Here is a 21,040-nt window from a genome sequence, read left to right as displayed (position 1 = left end):
TGCGTGCTTTGCGTAGTGTAGCGCGGCGCATGCGCACTGGCGCGCCGGAGGGCCGGCGCGCAGCGCCCGCGCTGTGGGCACACGGGGCAGTGTGCGTGGGTGTGTGTATACACGGGGGGGGGTGCGCACACGGGGGGCTGCGTAGACACACGGCACGGCACGGCCCGCCTCCCCGTGCCGACCCCAGCCGGGCCCCGGCAGCCTCCGCCACCCGCCCGGCGGGGTAAGCACGGCGCCAGCCTCGGCTCCGCCGCCCTTCTCCCGCGGCTTCACCCGCCGCCAGCACGCATGCGCCGCAAGGTGCCGTGACCTCAGCACGCCACGTACGCACGCACGCACGCACGTACGTCGCGTCTCCACCCCCCCCGCCCCGGTAACCGGGGAAGCGGCGGCCGGCGGTTGCGAGGCCTGAGGGGTGAGTGAGGGGCGCGGGGCGGGGCGGCTCCTCCCCCGGCGGCGAGCGGCGCCGCCTGCGGGCGGGCGGGCGAGGAGAGTGCTGCGAGGGCAGGGCGGGCTGCGGCTCTCCCCTCCGGCCCCCGGGGCTCCCCGGGGCGCAGCCCCCGTTTGCGAGGCTTCCCGGGGCTGCGCGTTTTCCCCTCCCGTGCCCGGGAAGAGCGATCTCGCGGGGGCAGGAGGTCGCCCCTCTTCTCCACCAAACTGCCCCAAACGCGAGCCGTGAGGGGGGTATTGCCGCCTTTCCCAAAGGCAAGAGGATCCCGAGAAAGGACACAAGCCTCAGCGTTTTCTTTCCCAGAGYGGCATTAGCAGGGAAGCAAAGCTCGTGTCGTGTACAGCTTTATTCTGTGTCTCATCGCTGTCGTGTAGGAACCTTTTCCATGTAGGCTCRCTAGCAGGCTCCGTGGGCAAACAAGACACGTTTTGTAGGATGTCTTGCAGCTGTATGGTAGATGAATTTTTTATTATTATTATTTCTGGAGTGGTGGGAGGAAAAAAAAAGCTTGACAAGTACAGTGAAGAACAATCCTTAAAATCAGACTTGATAACTTAAAAAAAAAATTGCTAAGTATGATGTCAGCAGCAGAAGTGCAGTTTTGCACATCTCATCCTTTTTGTTGTACTTTCTGACTTCTTATGTCCCACATCTGCAGGTGTGAAGGCTGCAAGGTGTGTCTTACAAGTGGGAGAACAGGATATTGGAGTCAACTTCTACCATGGAGAGCTGAAAGCAGAGTTTTCCCCAAATCCCCTAGTGAGCTCTGTGGTCTAGACTTCAGATTTAYTGAGCAGGTTGCAAGCTGGTAAATGCTCTGCCTAGGGAGCAGTAGCAGTGTTTGCTCTCAGATGTCTTTTCAAGTTGTTTCTCTTACCRGTGAATTCTGATCTTATTGAAGGATTCTCACTGAAAGCCAGGTTTTGTTTAATAAAACTTGTAGCCTTTGGGCCATCTTATTTAATGCACTTGAAAGTGCGGGGTGTCATGCTCTTTTTTTGGCTGCCTTAAGGGTATGACTTGACCATGCAGATGAAATATTAAACTACTTGGAATGGAAGGYGTAAATCTTAGTATATCAGCTCAGTCTTCTTCTAATTTAGAGAACTGAGTTCTGTGGAGACTTTAAGATGTGGTTTCAAAAGTTTAGGCTACAGAACACATRTATATGGCTAAGAGCTCTTGCTTAAGAAGAAGGAGTTGGCTTTTTGGCAGAAGTGTGCCTTGTCTCATAATAATGTACTATRCTGTGTGCTCCTTTTTTGCTCATTCCTCTACAGTTGTGGATTGCAGTAGTTTGCTATTTGCAAAGCTGTGAAACAGTCAAGGATGGTACTGTATGGACRTGCAAAATATTTACTGAGTTGACTTTACATCTCTCCTTCCTCCTGTTGTTCAAAGTTCTGGCCTTGGGTTTATTTGTCTTAGCTTGTAAAGCAAGCAAGGCAGACAGCATCTTAAATATGTTTTTAAGTAGTCTGTGAGGGGTAGAATCCTTTTTAGAAGACAGCCTGTTTTTTCACTGAGGGTTTTGGGGGGCGATATGTTCATACTTACAAGAAAAGAACGAAGCCCAAATGCTTTTTTGGGAAATGGGTCAAACCATGTTGTCAGTCACACTTTCCCAAGCCTCCTTATCATGAGTGAAGAAATCCCCTTTCAAAAAAGATCATGACATTAGCATACAACTGCCTGAAGCAGAAAAGGCATTAATCTATAYGTTCTGATTTTAACAGGTATATCGGGGGCATCATGAATTGGAATAAAGGTGGACCTGGTACTAAGAGAGGCTTTGGTTTTGGTGGATTTGCCATAACACCTGGAAAGAAAGAGGAACCTAAGCTCTCTCAACAGTCTCACAGTGCTTTTGGAACAGCTGGTTCTTCTGCCGCATTTGCAAAATCAGGACCTCCACAGCTGCCTTCTTTYTATAAAATTGGGTCAAAGCGAGCAAATTTTGATGAAGAAAATGCGTAAGTAGTGTTATTTCTCGTGTTTCTCCAGTTCTAGATTTGAGTGTTTTATAGTTTCCAAGGTCAGGGAAAGGTATCTGTGACATTCATGAGGTTTATTTATTTAGAAAAGCCTGCTCAAGGATAGATAGCCTAACACTGCGTTGTGGTGTAACAGAATCCTGGTGGCTTTACAGCAATCATATCAAGAAAAACTAAGCCAGTCACCTGCAGGAACTCCCATACCACTGCATCCGACTGTCAGATGCTTCACTTACTGCGTGTTGAAAATGATTCCCTCTCAGGGTTGTATCAGACTTAGAGGAAGCAAGTTCTGATGTGTTGGAGCTCTTTCAGAAAACATCCTGTGATCTTTTAGAATTGAGGAGGAGCCAGCCTGGGCAGTCAAATGCAGGTTATTTAGGGCTTTGTACATCAAAACCAACTCATTTAAATCCTGCATGCGGATGACAGTTCAGAGCCCAGGGCCCTACTGTCACATGATTTGGCCTGTCAAATGCTTTGTTTTACTGTTTTTCACTAACTGAATGATTTTAAGGTTAGCTCAGTGTAGAATAACTTGTAGCATGTGATCTGGAGGTGTTGAGGTACTGGAGATAATGGATTCACATCCGAAACAGGTCGTGACTCTTAATCAGAGAGAGGTGGTAAAAAACTGAGTTATCCCTTCAGTAAGGGATCTAAGGTCACTCCATAATTTCAGCCTTTAGTAGTCTCTAGCAAATGTGTTTCCTCAGGCGAAGGCTCTGATGGTGTTTTTCATCCCAAAAAAATACGTTTCTCATACTTGGCCTGCCGGGATGGGACAGGAGAGATCTTGTTCCCACTCCTGCTCTGCAGCAAACTTTTGGTGTGGACACAGGCCAGTTATTTACTCTTTCTCTGGATCTCAGACCATCATCTGTAGAATGAAAATAGTAATACTTCCTTGCCTTTAAATATACTTAAAAGAATGTGAGATGTTACAGCAGTCTATGGAGAGCTCTCCTCCTCTGGATTTCCCCTCCCAAAGAACATCTCTGAGCTGAGCCTCAGCCAGCTTAATCCTCTCCGTGCTCTTGTCTGAACAAGACTTTGCCTGAGGTGATATGTTCAGAACTGAAGGATAAATGTAGGTATCTTTCACACACCGAAACATCCAAACCCACATTTCTTTACTAACCCTTCTATTGGTTGCATAAATGCATTGCAAAGGAGGGAAGTCAGAAAAGCATCCTGTATTCACCAACCTGGGAGAGCCTTTCAAGAAGAGGGTTGGTTTCATCACATCTACTTGCCTTACCGCAGCTTTTAGCTTACAACGTGAATAATTGTAAAACATCTCAAGGTCTTTTAATGGAACGTCTTCTGTCCATGTTAACTTTTATTATCCATCTCTGCGTGGGAAGCTTGAGTCGATGGCTGCTCAGACTGCTATAGGTGATATGCTGACTGAACCACTGTTTGTTTCTCTTTCTTTTCAGATACTTTGAGGATGAAGAGGAAGATTCCAGCAATGTCGACCTGCCATACATTCCTGCAGAGAATTCTCCCACTCGCCAGCAGTTTCATTCCAAATCGGCAGACTCTGACAGCGATGATGATCCTCTGGAGGCATTCATGGCTGAAGTGGAGGCAAGACACAGCTTGTGAAATGTTTATTAACTTTTGTGGCACTACTTCTCTCTAGTCAGGAGCAGCAAATGCTACTCATGGTTTTAGCAGCCTTTATTCAGAACGTCCCTTACTGTTTGCTTTTTATGTAAGATACTGTGTTAATTAGAACTCAAAGGTATGTTATATCAAGGTTTTTGTTTTGGTTTGGGTTTTTTTTTTTTTTATTTATAGTAGGTTAACTATTAAAGTGTCTTGAGCATGTCAAGACAGTACAACAGAGAGCTTAGTGGTGTCTCTTAATTAAGGTTTTGTGCATTTTTCACTGTCTAAATTTAAATTATTTATATTCATCATAAGTAGTTCCTTAGCTGCAGTTTTTTTATTAGCTGGATTCTATCATGCTATTCTCAAGAAGACTGAGGAGTTTATATTTTTTCATTATCATTGCTACAAAATTACAGGATATAAATTACAAAGGAATTGGTAGTACAATTTATTTAGCATAATAGGATGTGGAACAAGAGGAAGTTTTGTTCAAAAAGTATTGTCTCTGTGGCGTGATGGTCTAGTTGTAATTGATTTGATTCTCATTACAACACTGTATATCTGAGAGAGGGGGGAGGAGAATTTTATTCTGCTTTGCAGTATCAATCTACAGTTGTATAATTTTATATAGAAACAATTTTTTCCTTTTCACACTTTATTGTCTTATTTCTTTAATGAATCACAATTTTGTGTGCTATTAGGATCAAGCTGCTCGAGACATGAAGAGACTTGAAGATAAAGACAAGGAAAAAAAGAATGTAAAGTAAGTTCTCTTTTGTAATTCACATGCCTGCCTGTCTCATTTGGTGCTTAAAGAATTTCAGTGCATTTTGTTGATGTTCATCCTTCTGTAGATAATGTAATACATATTTAGTAAACAGCATTGACCAGTGCATGATATCCCCCATGGGTAAAGTTCTGTGCAATAAAAATCAGATGATAGAAGGAAAGAATCCATGGAGGCATCCTACAGTAAAATGTAGACACACTCATTTTATCTTACACCAGAGTTCTTTCCTCAGCAGTCTTAGGGCACACAGATCGGGTATTAGATAGACCCCTGTGTAGCAGCACGTTGTATTACTGTCAGCTTGCCAGATCAGCCTGGATAAAGTTTCCCCTCTTTCCCCATCCTTGCAGGGATCAAGAAAGTTTGGTTCAAAACTGCATTTATTTGAGCAAAATAACTGGTTGCTGCTGTGTTTGTAATACTGGAGATGCTGGAGAGTCTTCCAAACTTGGACTAGGTTTTAAGATATCCCCTGTAAAGCTGATACATTGTGTAGCATGTGGCAACTGGGATACTAAATTCAGAGTTTAAACAGTTTAYATGCGTGCAGCTTGCCTATCTGTTTAGACCAGGGAAAAGAATTGTGCTGTTGATTCTTGAAATGAATGTCAGATACATTGGTAGAACTTGCATTGCATGGGGTTGATCAGATTATACATGGTCCTGAAACAGAACACCGGATCCAATTCACCACCTGGGGAAGTTCTGAACTGGATTTGCACTTCCTGGCTCATATTCCTCTTCAGTTATGGGACTTCTGGTAGCATCAAGAGCTTAGACCAGGATGATCTTTGATGTGGCTTCTACTGGGAAGACGGAATCCTAATCTTTCAGTCTCATTAATAGAAGTAAAATGAAGTCTTTGCAGGGTCGCTGTTATGGTTGCACCAAATATGAAAACTCCATGGGTTGGGATTATAAATGTTACTGAGTTGTTAGTGTTGTGTCTTCCACGAAATATGGAGCTCAGCACTAATCAAATGAAAGTATGGAGCTGCGTATGTGGAACACTTGCAGGGAAGTTTGTTTCTCCGCTTGTTTTTCCAGGGGTATTCGAGATGACATTGAAGAGGAAGATGACCAAGTGAGTTCCTATGCAGTCTTTCTATCTTTTTTTTTGTTTTTTTCTTCCCTCCCCAAATATGTAACTACTAGGTACATACAAAACTCCAGTATCATGCGCAATACCCTGGACAATTCAGAGGAAGCTCTAGTGTTCACCCTTTTGTCTCCACCATTCTAGGTGCTTCACTAAAAAAGGAAGAATACTAGGAGACAATTTCATTCTTTTTCACTCCCTTTGAGAAGATTTTTTCAGTCAGTTTGACTTTCAAGTTCCTATACAGGTTTTCTCAGTGACTGAGGGTCTCATCAAATTTGAAATTAACAGAATCTACTAACGTGGAGCACCAGTGAGAGGCTRTTAAACTGTGGAGACTATTTGCAGTGAAATTTCATGTCTGTTAAGGGCAAGAATCAGGATTTTTGCTCTTTATGTTCAGGGAAGCTCCAGTTCTTCCAGACTGAAGACTGTAGGCATCACCATAATGCAAATTGCAAGGAAAGAGGAAAGACTTAATTTCAAAATGTACCTTTCTACTAAGTTGTAATTAGTGACTATGGTGTTACTTGTAGTAATGCAGAGCACAGAAGAGTTATCTGGCCTCTCGGCCTTTGCTTCCGATTTGGTGAGGGTAGCCATGCTAAACTTCCCACAGAGCTGTCTTACACTTGCCCACAGCTGTTATTCAGGCGTATTTTATGCATGTCTATGGGACTAAGTGATTAATTGGCCATGTGAATGAAAAAGCCGGATGAGTATACACATTTCTTCATAACTGAACCTTGCTTTAAAAATGTGATCTTAAATCTTTGTTTAAAAGTCAAGTGAGACTGGTGTTTTTCCATGAGAATGTCTTGGTGTGCAGACTGCCAGTGAGACCTAAATGGGATTCTGCGAGGCATGTACATATTTGTCATCTGTAAGGGCGGCATGTGACAGTGGTGCCAGTGACTTCTAACTTGGGCTTGTGTTGAAGGACTCTTCTGAAATAGTTTTTCCCGTTTGCTGTCAACTATCTCAGTGAAAAATAATATATTATTTTATTTCCTAGAGTGTAGTTAGGGGAGGTGAAGAAAACTACTTTTGGCACAGTTTGTACAAAAAAATGTAAACATCATTCATTTAGTAACATAGTGTTCTCTGTTTAAAAACCTGCAGTATTTGTACTTTGTTTGTGTGGAAATATGAATAGCTCCTTCTATTGTTAAAGCATAATAAGTCTTGGTATAAGAGTTCTTAAGCAGACCTTTGAGCAAAAAGTTTATGTTTTTTGATTTTTGTTTTTTTTAAGCATTTTGTGGTCTAACTGAACGTTGTAGTTGCTTTCTTCGTTTCTTCTTATTGTCCTTCTTCTGGACTTAACTGTTGCTATTTATTAGAAGAACCAGTTCTAGTGAACATTTTGTTTCTCAATGGTAGATGTTAATTCAAACAGCCATCTAGTGTATACGTCAATTAAACAAGTATAGTAGTATTTTTCCATCCTATTGTATGCGATTTTAGTGATATGTTTTGCTGCAGGAAGCTTATTTTCGCTACATGGCTGAAAATCCCACTGCTGGTGTGGTACAAGAAGAGGAAGAGGATAACCTTGAGTATGACAGTGATGGGAATCCAATTGCACCGTCCAAAAAAATCATTGATCCTCTTCCACCTATTGACCATTCAGAGGTAGGAGAAAAGTTTATTCCATTCTGGTTTAGTTTGAGGGATTGTAGAAATCTGTTAGTAGGAAGAAGCTAAGAAATAAATTGAAATATGCTTCTGTCCCTGTGCATCAATGTCAGCAGGCAGTATGTCACTGCTGTGTTGCTCAAGTCATACTGAAGATCCTTAAAATGACTTTATATTAAATAAATGTTCTTAACCAAGTAATAACTTTTTATGAAAAGGATCCTTTACCTCCAAAAACAAATGCACAGACAGAATCCTGACTCCTGGACTAACTGAGTAATTACCCTCGCAGATTGAATATCCGCCATTTGAGAAAAATTTCTACGATGAGCATGAAGAGATCACCAGTCTCACCCCGCAGCAAGTGGTAGAGTTACGTCATAAGCTAAATCTCCGGGTAAGCTGGTCCTCCTTGGATGGCAAAACCATCCTCCCAGGATCCTTTTACTCTCATTCTTTTGAACTTCTTTAGTAGTTTCAGTGAAGATTTTCACAGGGAACTCCCAAGTTTTCAATACCAAGCCTCTCTCACACCTTCAATGACCTTGATTTAAAAAAGCTTGATTTTCCTCAGCAGTTCTTTAAAGTCCTCTCTGGACTACTCAAATTAGGTGCCCAAGATCTCCCGTTGCACGTGGACTAAAGGCTACAGAGCTGAAAACTGAAACTGGAAATACTATATGCAGGAATCAGTTCTTTGCAATCTGTGACATGTTAGCATAGCTAACTTCTATGGAGGGAATTATCTGCCAGGGAAGGAAACCAGTTATACAAGGAAGTAGATATGATGATTTTTAATACGATACGTTATGTTGACTGGCAGTTTATCTCCATTTTTATATTGAAAGTCCTATTTACACAATTCATCTTGAATTTTCACTCAGTAAAACTATTCAGAAAATAAAAAGCTTTTTTCTGAGATGGAGATATGCTTTGTTCATTTTCATGTAGATTCCTCTTTGTTCTTCTCTTACTTTTTTTGAACAAAGATATGTCTCTATTTTTAGGTCTCTGGTGCTGCTCCTCCAAGGCCTGGCAGTAGTTTTGCTCATTTTGGATTTGATGAGCAACTTATGCATCAGATTAGGAAATCTGAGTATACCCAGCCCACTCCTATACAATGTCAGGTGAGTGTTGTTACTTCTCTAACATCTAAACGTGACTAATGGAACACATGCAAAGGTCCCTAGTACATAATAGGATGTATGCAATTCTGGTTTCCTATATAAAGCAATCATGGAGAAGAATAATTCGTATTTATCTAGGAAAATAGTTTTGACATTTTTAAATAGAAGTTTRCCCACTCTTTTTCTTGTTAAATGACAGCTGTGAATAAATCCATATTCTCTTCTTCAGTTGTCCCACTTGGTGAAGACTGAGGAACATGCAAATGACACTTTCCCCTTATAGAAATGTATGAAAGCTTTATTTTTATATATATATATAATATAAATATATATATATATATTTAGAAATTATATTAAAAGTAAGCTTTGCAGTAGTTGAATGAAGAGACATACATTGACAACTTTATGCTTTTAAACAGCTTATATTTGAGTGTACTGTAACTACAAGACTTGCTTAATTTCTTTTGTTAGTTAGAATACATGTGCTATGAGCTGGTCATGCCTTGAATAATAATACAAGTGAAAGGGATTCTACTGCCTATGTAGGTTGAGCACTGTAAGTAATTTAGTAATGTGTGAATATAACCGCACCACTTGGGCCTCTTTTCTTGAAACACAAAAATGACGTGATGCTGGCTCCAAAGGGTATATATTAGGACCTTAGTCTGTACTATTTGTAAATACCTGTGGTTGAAAGGAGCTGGATAGCAGCAATAGGGATGAACTGAGAACTTCAGCGCTCAGAATGGTTACGGAAAGGACAGGCTCAGAGAATTTGCTTTCATCGTTCTTACAGCCAGGCAGGATGCATTTGTAGCTGTGTAAATATATCCTTGGGAAATTGTACTGTGCCCAAACACTGATTTCATGTAGGACACCAACAGTCAAAATATGCTAATTGCTTCTAACCCTTAAAACAAACTAATTCAGATCTGAACTTGACAATAAAACTATATAAGCATCCACACATACTGCTATGGGTCCCCTGTAATGTGCTTTCCTTTTCTATCTGGGTATTCATGTAGTATCTAACACAAGAATATCTTAAGTTAGGCGTAACAGGAGTTTAGAATCCCTTTTAATTTTTAGGGTGTTCCGGTTGCACTGAGTGGCAGAGATATGATTGGAATAGCTAAGACTGGAAGTGGAAAAACAGCAGCCTTCATCTGGCCGATGTTGATTCACATCATGGATCAAAAGGAGCTTGAACCAGGGGATGGTCCGATTGCTGTGATCGTGTGCCCGACCAGAGAGCTTTGCCAGCAGGTAGGTATATAATAAGTATATATGTGCTTATATGTTCTTATAGAATGGTGATTTTCTTACAGAAGGCAAAATTCTGTGCAGAAGTAGTAATTGGAGAACATTAGTAATCTATTTGAAAAAATTAYTCTGTGCAATGCAGCATGCTTCCAATGTAAGCTTAACATCTTCACTTACACTCCTTTTTATCTAAGGATCATGACAAATTTTAAATGGCTGTTAATTTTTCACAATACTCCCATATTATTCCTAAGTATTGAGCATACAGTGGATGCATTGCCAGCCATTATATTTATAAAATGATAGAACCTGTAGGTTAAATTGCAGTTGGATGCCTAAATACATTTCCCCAGTAAATTAATGGAATTTATCCACAAATATTGAAGCATTCAGCCCTAAGGATTTCTGAATCATTTCATTAAGTTATTACCTGAAAAGTGGATTTTAGGAGCTGGACTGTATTTCCAAGATAGGTATATTTTCTCAGATATGTCTAACATGAACTGTGATGTGCTTTCTTTAAATTCTCAGATCCATTCTGAATGTAAGCGCTTTGGTAAAGCATATAATCTGCGCTCTGTAGCTGTGTATGGAGGAGGAAGCATGTGGGAGCAAGCCAAAGCTCTCCAGGAGGGGGCAGAGATAGTTGTTTGCACACCAGTAAGTACCTCTATGCACACAGAACAATTTTTTTGTTGCTTAACTGAAGCTGAGACAGATTTTTTAATCCTATTGATGATGGAGAATTTATTCTCCGATCACTCAAATCCAGGATCTTCCCGGATTAGATGATGTTGAGGACAAATATATTGGAATTATTCTTGGCCCAAGAAATATTGAAAGAGATTAGCTATGATCTCCAAGTAGAAGAAGCAGTAGCAAACAAAACCTGCTTGAATCAGTGTCAGTTGTGCGCAGAAACAAAGCTTTTCATTACTGAGCCTTAAATTTGTGAAGGAAATTTCCAGAATGCGATGAACTTGATTACCATCTTCCTGAATCAGTGTAGCGCATGTGGCAGTAATACTGGAAGGTTAAAACATTGATTCAGACTGGGTGTTGATGCTGGAAGACTGGTGATTTACATGAGCGCTATTGTCAACTGCTTTCATTCATTCACTGGAACCGGTTGCCCAGAGGAGATGTGCAATCTCCATCCTGGAGACATTCAAAAGCCATCTGGACACAGTCCTGGGCAACATGCTGTAGGTGACCCCACTTGAGCATGGGGATTGGAGTAGATATCTCCAGAGGTCCCTTCCAACCTCAGCCACTCTGTGATATTGTGAATTTTAGGATCTTGCCACTATTGACCTTGAAAATCCAGTCCTAAAACTCAGCTTGTCAAGCGTAGTTTATGAGAGTTTCAGGAGTTTTGTTTCCATTACTTGAATATTGATATGTAGTTCTAGACAGGAGCCTTGAGATGTTTTCCATTTTAAGTCTCTGGTAAGTGAGGACAAATATCAGAGCATTTAAGTGCTTCAAGCCTGCATATATTAACTTTATTGTAAGTATACATAAAAGATTTTGGGGTTTTGATTTGTGTTTTTTTCGTAGGGTCGTTTGATTGATCATGTGAAAAAGAAAGCTACAAACCTTCAGAGAGTCACTTACCTTGTGTTTGATGAAGCAGACAGAATGTTTGATATGGGTTTTGGTATGTATTGAACAAAGGTTGCTGTTCTGGAAAGCAGTGGTGTCTTGTTCCCAGCTTCATATGACTGCCTAGAACTCCTGTAGCTTTGTTGTACTTACTAATTAAGGAATTATTCTGTGGACAGAGCTCATGTTTAAAGTCCATGATTTAATATCCGTTGGTACAAAGAGATCAGTAAACCCCAGCTGATGAACAAAGTCCAATTACCTGATTTTTACCTTAGAATTGCTGAATAACTTTGGACAGGTCACTTCTGTGCTTTAATTCTGTGCGTGCAAACTAGTGGTGTGATAAGAATTTTCTGCTTTATTGGAACATGATTRATTAGTTCAGATCTGTATGGTTTTGAGTATGTGTCTAGACGGTCACCAAAGAATCATGGCACATAGCAAAGATCTGACAGTACTAGAATACTCCTAAGTGAGGGAGATGCTTGTRAGACATACAGGGTATGCACAGATTCAGCTTGGACCTTTGCTAAAGGAACTTGTTTTGCTGAAGGAACTTCCCAAAACTGCATTCTGCAGCAAAGAGCACTTGGAAGCCACAATAAAATTAAATACTGAATGAGAGCCACTCATTCATTTTATGGATTATATGTTAAATACAGGGGTGAAGTTACCTTTTGAATTCTGCTAAATAATGAGCATACAATATTGATCACAGCATTTTTTCTCTCCTTTCCCAGAATATCAGGTCAGATCAATCGCAAGCCATGTACGTCCTGACAGACAGAGTAAGTATAAGCATGTTTCAAAATAAACTACTAGAGTCAAAGGAAACTATATGGTGGGCTACCAGGTAAGATTCTGGAAAAGAGCTTGAGGTTCTGCTTCCTGTTCTAGACGCGCTCACAAGATGAGGTTTTTGTAAGACTTCAGTGCTGTTATTCTCAGTGTGAGCTGTTGGGAGGGAGCACGTGCGAGATGTAGGCATTTAACCGCACTGTTAATCAGTCTTTAATCCCTCCACAGACTTTACTCGGAGGGAAGATGATTACCTGAATTAATATTTGTGTGCTCTGAGATCCTGTGATCTAAGCTGCCATAAAAGTACACATTATTCTAATAATTAGTGTGAACAATAGTTTTCATTAGAACTGGTAAACTAGATTATAGCTACAGATGACTGACATCTAGTACAGCCCTACAGGTCCTTATTCACAAGATCTGTGCAGTGTTTTCTCAATTCTGAAAGGAAATTTGTTTCAAGGAGTTTACGTGCTGTTTTTCTTCTAGCCCTCTTGTTCAGTGCCACTTTTCGTAAGAAGATTGAGAAATTGGCCCGCGATATTCTCATCGACCCAATTCGAGTTGTGCAGGGAGACATTGGAGAGGTAATTCCACGTTACTTCTGAAATAGTCAGAGAAACAAACCATTCTGTTTCTGTTGTCTGAAATTTATGTCTAACTGTAATAATCATGATTTATATTTAAGAGTAAATAGTTTGTGTTTAAAAAAATTAGTAAGGTTTTATTTTAAAAAAATTTGTGCTTTCTGGCAACAAATATTCTTCATTCATCAATGAATGAAGCAACATTAAATGCAGAGGTTTACTTGTTTATTAGGCTGAATCAGGTGGGTATATTCTTGTGCTTTCTCAAAAGTATAAGTAAAGCAATCACAGCTTTTGCCATGAAGAATTTGAAACTAAGACTATAATGTTTTTCAGCTGGTTTACGTGGAAATGCTGATTCTATACTTGCTTGACAGTAGCAGGTGAACTCTTAGCAGACTAGGTGTTTGGTAATAAATCAGTGAAGTGGGCAGATGTACACTTGCTGTGAAGAAACTTTGCATATAAAATATGAAAGCTGCTGAGAAGTTTGACAAGATGCCTTCAGAACATTCCTTTCCTCAACGAGGTCTCTGCATTTATTTCAAACAGGAATGTGTGGTATCCCTTAACAACAAGAAATGAATGGCTTTCTTTCTAGGAAACTTTTGCCTGTAAGAAAAGAAGTGGCTTCCCAGTGCAATCACAGAGTTCCTGTTCTTGTTTCTTTGATCTCAGTTGTTATACTCTGAGAACATCATCCTTGGGATAATTAATGCTGAAATGTGTAGAAATTAAATCTTTCAGAGGAACTTCCACGTAGTGCTGTTTGCTCCACTGCACTTTTATTACTTTCAATACAGAGTGCATAGGGAGTCTGTGTATACCTCTCCCCTTCCTGACTCTGAGGACACATCACAGCTCGCAGGGGTGCTTTCTCTGATCTCCATATGAATAACTTTTACTGATGAGCATCCTCTCCATCTCAGACCATGCACTTGCACAGTCTATTTTAGATGTTAATAGCATCTGTCACAAGAGCATCTAAATTGTAAGTACCCATCTTTAGATCAGTAGGGTGGTAAACTGCATCATGTCAAAGACTGTGCTTTGCCCCTTTTAGGTTTATCAGAGTAGTTTGTTTAACCCTTGCCTTTTCTGCACCATGAAAGCAAAGTTGTCAGTGGTTAGACAAAAGGAAGATAACTGAAACCCCTTTCAGAGAAGAATTTCAGTCCATTGTGGCTTACTTCTCCACTTTCTATCCTCATGCCTAGTTTAAATTCCTGGGTTTTGTTCTGCCATCTGTGTTTGTCATGCTGCCCTTTCTGTTCTGCATTGTTACTTGTCTTTATTTCTTCCCCTAGGCAAATGAAGACGTTACTCAAATTGTGGAGATTTTCCCCTCGGGCCCTAGCAAATGGAACTGGCTGACTCGACGCCTCGTGGAGTTCACATCATCTGGGAGCGTTCTCCTGTTTGTCACCAAGAAGGCAAATGCAGAAGAGCTGGCCAATAACCTCAAGCAGGAGGATCATAATCTAGGGCTGCTTCATGGTGACATGGATCAGAGTGAGAGGAATAAAGTCATCTCAGAATTTAAGAAAAAGGGGATCCCAATACTGGTAGCRACTGATGTGGCAGGTACGTGATCTTCTAAGAAATAGCTCACAGAAGTTGTAGAACTTGGCAGAGACTAACATATATCAGTGGAAGGGAAATGCTGCTGTATTCTCTTCACAAAGAGCAAGTCTTATGAGATTAACCTAGATTAAAAGTCCCTTAAAACAAACACTAATGCTGTTTAAAGTTTGCTTCCTTGAACGTAATTCTGTCACTGATGGACCTTTCTGATGCATAGAAATGAAAATAAAGAGAAAACAACAGGTTTGGCTTCTACACATGCCAGACAGTATTTTCCAGATGTTTTTCAGAAGTATGCTGTGTTAGCAAGGGATCTTTGAATACTTAAAGTCTCATAGTGATGTTTGCTACAATGTGACAGATATAGTTTTCAGTACACAGTGAGGAAATAAGCTGCCCCTTAAAGAAATAGTTGCTGTTTACTAATCAGCTGACGCATTATGCATGCTTGTATGAAATAGGGGCTGGACACATCTGAAGCCTTCTCTAGAACAGCTTTTGTACCACATACATTTGGCTAAACAAAGAGTGGATTACAATGTCCTTTAYTAAAGCCCTCTGTGTCCTCCTTGGGATAACAGTCAATTAAAGAGATCTCTTCCATCTCCAGTCCCATGAATTTGTGGAACAGCATAGCTTATGTTACTTTTGGAGCAGATACTGCTACACTCACGGTAACAATGAATGGGACCGCTTTGAGTTCATTCAGGATAATCACGCTGATCGTTCTCTTCCTCTGTGTTACAGCTCGTGGGTTGGACATTCCTTCCATTAAGACTGTGATCAATTACGATGTGGCACGGGACATAGATACGCACACCCACAGAATTGGTCGTACTGGCAGAGCGGGCGAGAAGGGAGTAGCCTACACTCTGCTGACTCCTAAAGATAGTAACTTTGCTGGTGATCTTGTCAGAAATTTGGAAGGAGCTAATCAACATGTTTCCAAAGAGCTGTTGGATCTTGCAATGCAGGTACAAACAAGTAACAGGTCTTGAGTAGAGGAAGGTTCCTTCCATGATTCGCAGAATGAGCAAATCAGGAGCTCAGGGACTTTCCTGACTGCATCATGTGTTTGCAGTGACCTTTTGGCAACCTACACTGCTTTTAAGTAGGCTTTCTGATGTTTTTATGGCCTTTGAAAGAATCCAGGAAGGCGTGAAGACTGTATCACCATATGCGATCTATTTTGGGGTCAGAAACAGCCTAGGAAATCAGGAGCTATAACCTGGCTGATGCCAGCAGAGCACTCCAACTCTAGTATCTGATTATAATCAAATTTTCTGTGTGCATTTATGGCAAGCACCTGGGAAATGTAGCTTAGCTGAAAGCTAAACTAGAGAATAATTACAGGGGCATTCACTTTGAAATGGTTATTGCTTGTTCATTGTACCTGCTCGGCAGTGCTGTCTGGCARGCTTGCTATATATAGGTGTGATGGGAAGCTGCAACAATTGTACTTGTGCTACTGTACTCCTCAGCTCTTTAAGTTCTTGTTTTATACTGTCCATGTAGCTGCAAGGAAGTAAAGTTTGGGGGGGGGGTTTTTGCCAACTCCCAAATTCAGAGATGGATTAGCATGCTCTTCGCTGAGCAGCATGGATACTAGTTGCTACAAGTAAATATTTTTGAAGTATATAAGCAACATCYTCAGAAGTGACAGAGAACTTGCAAGGCACAGCTTTGCAAGGCTGCCCTTGAGAGGAGAGTACAGAAGCTGAATGGTTTGGCTTACTGACTTCTCCAGACTTGGACCAACTACAGGGCATAAAGAGAGGCGCAGCCAACCATTATGAAAAGCCTGGTAGCAGAAGGTCTGGCTGGTCTGCCCCTTCTCGGCCACTGTTTGTTGTAGCGAGTTTTGCCAATAGAACCTCATTTGTTTTCAGTTGGGCAGTGGGCTAAATCAATAAAAGCCAAGTACAAGCAAGTGCAGAGTACCCAAGTGAATGGCATTAGAGACTGCATTTATTCCTGGGCTTATTGGAGTGCAAACCCTTAAAACTTTAACATGGATGAGAGTTCAGGACATAAAATTAATTTTCATAACATGCATTTTTAAGAAAAGCTTCAGACCCACGTGACAGGACTCCATCTATAGCTTAGTTTCAGAACRGTGCAGTCTGCCCCATCCCATCACCTTGCAACTAGCTGTGTTATAGAATGGGAAACAATGTATTTTTCTTCYGAAATGCTCAAAATCCTTCTTTTCTCAGCCGCATGTGTTTATCAAGCTTTTTTATCCCCTGTGTTGAGAAACATTTTCTTTTCTTTTATATAGAACCCGTGGTTCCGGAAATCCCGTTTCAAAGGAGGAAAAGGCAAGAAGCTGAATATTGGGGGTGGCGGCTTAGGATACCGTGAACGTCCCGGTCTGGGATCGGAAAGTTCTGTAAGTAGAGATGTCGAAGCAGTTGTTTGCTTGGAACTGTTTAAACTTGGAACTGACTTTTTTTTTTTTTCAATTTGAAAATTCTTCTTAGTACTAGAATATAGCATCTGCTTTCAAAGGTTTTCATAGCTCAGAGTCTTTCAAAGTTTGTATCGGAAATATCTCCAGTGAAGCTGTTTGTCCTTTGTTGTCATCCTGTTGCCCAGAGCTGCCTTGTTTAGAGCCAGAATGATCCAGAAGAGATTGGAGAGTCTTCCCAAAATAGGCTGTCAATGCAAAATTTGGGGGGTCCTAACTGCTCTTGATCATGCATAATTGTGTAATACATGTGCCAATAGTTTACTTGAAAAGCTGTTTCCAGACTGATTTTTGGCACCAAAAAATATCACAGCATTCAGACCAGTTACTAAGGTATTGTCCGTGCTAGGAAAACAGCTCACAGTCAACATGTGTGGGACAGAATTTAGGTGTAGACRTGTTGAAAACACACCATGTTCAGCATCTTTTCAAAAGTCACAACTGAAGCCTTGTTGACGCTTAATCTTGGCTATGAGCTGTGTGAACATMGCCGTCTGATTGCGTTTTCCTTCTGCTGCCACTGTAGGGAGCTGGGAAATGTGGTACTAATGTTCAGTGAGTCGCTAAGACTTATTGCACCTTTACTTTCCTGTTATCCTCGAGGTTGTGGGGCAAACTGTCCTGCTGCTCAGTGCTCTGCAGAAGTTTGTGATCCTTAGCAAACACRTTCCCTGAGCACAGGGTGGAAATAGGTTTGGAGAAGGGTTGAAGTCAAGAGTGTCTAGGCTGGATAAATCTCTCCGGTTTCCCTTTGTCTTTCTGCTTAGGACCGTGGAAACAACAGCAGCGTGATGAGTAACTATGAGGCATACAAGCCATCCACTGGGGCAATGGGAGACAGACTTACAGCCATGAAAGCAGCTTTTCAGGTTGGTCTGATGACTCGTACCCCAAGATCTAACTTAAGAGGGAAAGAAAGAACATTCAAAATTTTTACTACTGATGATTCAAGACAACATTTTTTTTCTCCCCTGAATGTGCGGAAACCCTGTTGACTTCAGGGAAGTTGAGTTTGGTAGTTGTGTCCATATCTCATCCGCCTGGAGCACTCAGCATTGCAGTCCAAAGTGGAAGAATTAGCCTGCAGGCTGGACTCAGCAAGTTTGCACAAAGTTAATTTGCCAGACTTGTTTTTTCTGCTGCCTATTTGCTATTTTTTCCTTTTGGATTCTGCTCCTAGGCCTGATCCCGTTTAGATTGCTTAGCAGCAATAGTGTAATTGCAATCAAAAGAAACGGGGAACAGAGAAACTTGAGTGTAAAAACTCTTGAGTGTAAAAATTGGCCACACAATTCCAGATGGCTGTTACTAATTCTGTGTTCATAAGCACAACAGGAATGTAATCACTCCACGACTGACTKTTTTAAGGAATCCTTTCCCTAGGGACCCCCCAGAGTTCAAGACAGGCTCGTGTATGCGTGATGACTGTGTTTTATGGTGCAGCGCAGAGGCAAACATGCTGTCTTTTTTCTTTCTCCGTTTCCTGCAGTCCCAATATAAGAGTCACTTTGTTGCTGCGAGCCTTAACAATCAAAAGACTGGTAGTTCTGCTGCTGGTGCTAGTGGCTGGACCAGCGCCGGGAGCTTGAATTCAGTACCAACGAGTTCAGCACAGCAAAGTGCTGTAAATCCTGACAGCCCGATTGCAGCTGCTGCAGCAGCAAAGGGTGTTCCAGGTTTCACCAGCACCGGGAATCTGAGTAGCGTTCCCACCTTTCCAAGCGTTGGAATACAGGGCTTCAACAGCACAAATGCCAGCACCAACAGTCGAGAAGGCATCGGTTGCAGCGGCGCTGGTGTTGCTGGTGCTGGTGGCAGCGGTGGTGTTGGTGGTGTCGGAGGCGGCAGTGGCGGCGGTGTTGGTGGTGGCRGTGTTGGTGGCGGCAGTGGTGGTGTCAGAGAACGATACAATGACAACCGGAATAATCGCCACAACGATGCTCAGCGCCGTGGAGAGGGTGGTGGTCGCTACAATGATGTTCAGCGCCATGGAGAGGGAGGCGGTCGCCATACTGATGGTTACCGCCATGGAGACAGCCGACACGGGGACAGCCATCGCCACGGTGAAAACCGGCACCCCCCCGATGGAAGCAGTGGCAATCGCAATAATGGCGATAGCAGGAATAGCAGTGAAGGTAGGAACAACGAGAACAGGAATGGTGAGAACAGGAAGGAGGGCAACAGCCGAGACAACAAGACAGATGGTTTTGCTGTCCCTGAACCCCCAAAACGCAAGAAGAGCCGATGGGACAGTTAAAAGCTGGTGCTTCACAGCCTGGAATCCCTGCAGGTAGTGATGTCGTTTTCCAGAGGATTTCTTGGGTTTTTTGGTAACTGGTTATTGAGCAGCTGAGGGAGGAGAAGGAAACCACGCAAACTCCCCATGCAAGTCTGGGCCGGTACCTCTGCGGACAGATTCACTCTAATGATGTGTACACACAGTGCTAGTCAAGGAGAAATCATTTTTATAAAGCTCCCTGGTTCTGCTTTTCAACATTCACTGCTCAAGTGACTCTCTGCTGGATTTCAACAGAACTTGTTGACAAGAAAGAGGCTGTTTTGTTTCACATCCTTGGAACATTAAGAAACTGTTGTCCATAGAGGTTTAAAGTTGTTTTTTCTTAATCAGCATACACATTTAAAAACCTGTCCATTTAGAGGTGCTCAGGACCCACCTGTTAAACATTAACCTTTCAGCAGTTTGTTCAGTACAGTGAATTCTTCTCCAATCTGTTCTTTCCATGTATTCTCTCATCCCCAAATAATTTGGTCTCCAGATTACTCCCTACGTCTCTCCCCGCTCAATTGAGAATATATCAATTTGCGTTGCTGAAGGTGGGATAGAGCAAGTTGATTTTTCTTTCCTTTTTGTTTTTTTCATGAAGCTGTTCAAACAATCCTCCTCCATCCCAGCTAACCCTAACGCCACGTGTAGCGTAGGATGGACTCCCTGGCTTGTTCGTGGTCAGTACGCCAGTCCCATTGCCCACGTGGCTTTTTCTTCTAAAGACCCTCTTCTCTCCTAATAACCTTCATCTTGGTGGGAACCTGCATTGCGAACACGTCTCTCTGCTGTGCCTATTCGCTCTCTGTTATGAGAGGGCCGAGTGCTTTCTTCAAATTAAAAACAAAAAAAGGGAAAAAAGTTTAGAAATGCCACAGCAATCGAAGGCTGGTGCCCCCCAGGAAATGAAGCTAAATGAAGGGACCTGCTGCTGAGAAGCCTGTAGGGAGAACCTGAAAAGTGATTGATTGAAGTGGAACAGCTCAAATATCGCCCCATATTGGACACATGTAGTTAAAACTGTAAAATCTTGCTTGACTGTTTTTAACTCGTTGTGTGTATTATCCGTTTTTTAACTTTTTTTTTTTTTTTTTTTTGCTCCATAAAGGTAAGGAAAAACTCTTTTGTTGAAACATGCCGGCGCCCACCTCTGTCTTGTTTCTACTAAGAGAAGTATCAGAAACTGTCAGGGTTTTGTGACATTGTGATGTTTTCTTTATCAGCTGTGCATTTACTTTCTGCTTGCTCTAGTAAATGTTTTATTACTGGGACAAAATATCTAGCATGTGCTTTTTATTCTCCTCTTCTTCCTCTGGCTGTTTTGGCATTTTGATGGAGATTTGATTGACTGGAGATATGACTTAGTATCCCTGTCTTTCCCTAAAAGCCTTTGGATTTTAGTTGAGAGAAGAACCCTCCCCTCCCCCCCCTTTTTTTTAATATCTTTTGCCCCAAACTGCTTTGCAAACCCTATTTTAGCTTTAAGATCTCCTGGGAAGTAGATTTTCCCCCATTTTATAAATGGGGAAGGAAGCAGCCCGGGACATGTCACTCATGCCAGCCTTTCATGGAGTCGTTGGTACTGCTGGGAAGAAAACTCGGCAGCCGTCCTAGGACCCGACTTGCACGTGTTCTGCTTCTAGCTAAGAGCAACTTGATTATTCAGGCATCTCGATAACTAGCTCTAGTCTGGCTTTTAGAAGAGGTTTCAGCTGAATTATCAA

The 21,040-nt window shown here is 41.8% G+C and overlaps 1 protein-coding gene across 2 annotated transcripts; it reads left to right on the top strand.

Annotated features, from left to right (window-relative positions):
* Positions 1-329: 329 nt before the first annotated feature.
* Positions 330-20,594, top strand: DDX42 (DEAD-box helicase 42). Of its 2 annotated transcripts, none has more exons than XM_026059232.1 (18): positions 330-415; positions 2,188-2,424; positions 3,888-4,038; positions 4,767-4,828; positions 5,903-5,939; positions 7,440-7,589; positions 7,885-7,989; positions 8,600-8,719; positions 9,809-9,985; positions 10,514-10,642; positions 11,543-11,642; positions 12,331-12,378; positions 12,881-12,978; positions 14,286-14,562; positions 15,310-15,536; positions 16,844-16,954; positions 17,800-17,901; positions 18,522-20,594. In XM_026059232.1, the coding sequence occupies exons 2-18, from the start codon at positions 2,204-2,206 to the stop codon at positions 19,287-19,289; spliced, it is 2,883 nt and encodes a 960-aa protein (XP_025915017.1). In that variant the 5' UTR covers positions 330-415; positions 2,188-2,203; the 3' UTR covers positions 19,290-20,594. The 2 variants fall into 2 exon arrangements, with proteins under 2 accessions (XP_025915017.1, XP_025915019.1); XM_026059234.1 differs by lacking the exon at positions 330-415 and adding an exon at positions 1,196-1,259.
* The last annotated feature ends 446 nt before the right edge of the window (positions 20,595-21,040 follow it).

The sequence above is a fragment of the Apteryx rowi genome, unplaced genomic scaffold (genome assembly GCF_003343035.1).
Source record: "Apteryx rowi isolate R43461 unplaced genomic scaffold, aptRow1 scaffold_154, whole genome shotgun sequence".
In the NCBI taxonomy this organism is placed as follows: domain Eukaryota; kingdom Metazoa; phylum Chordata; class Aves; order Apterygiformes; family Apterygidae; genus Apteryx; species Apteryx rowi.
This window is presented reverse-complemented; position numbering and strand designations above follow the sequence as displayed.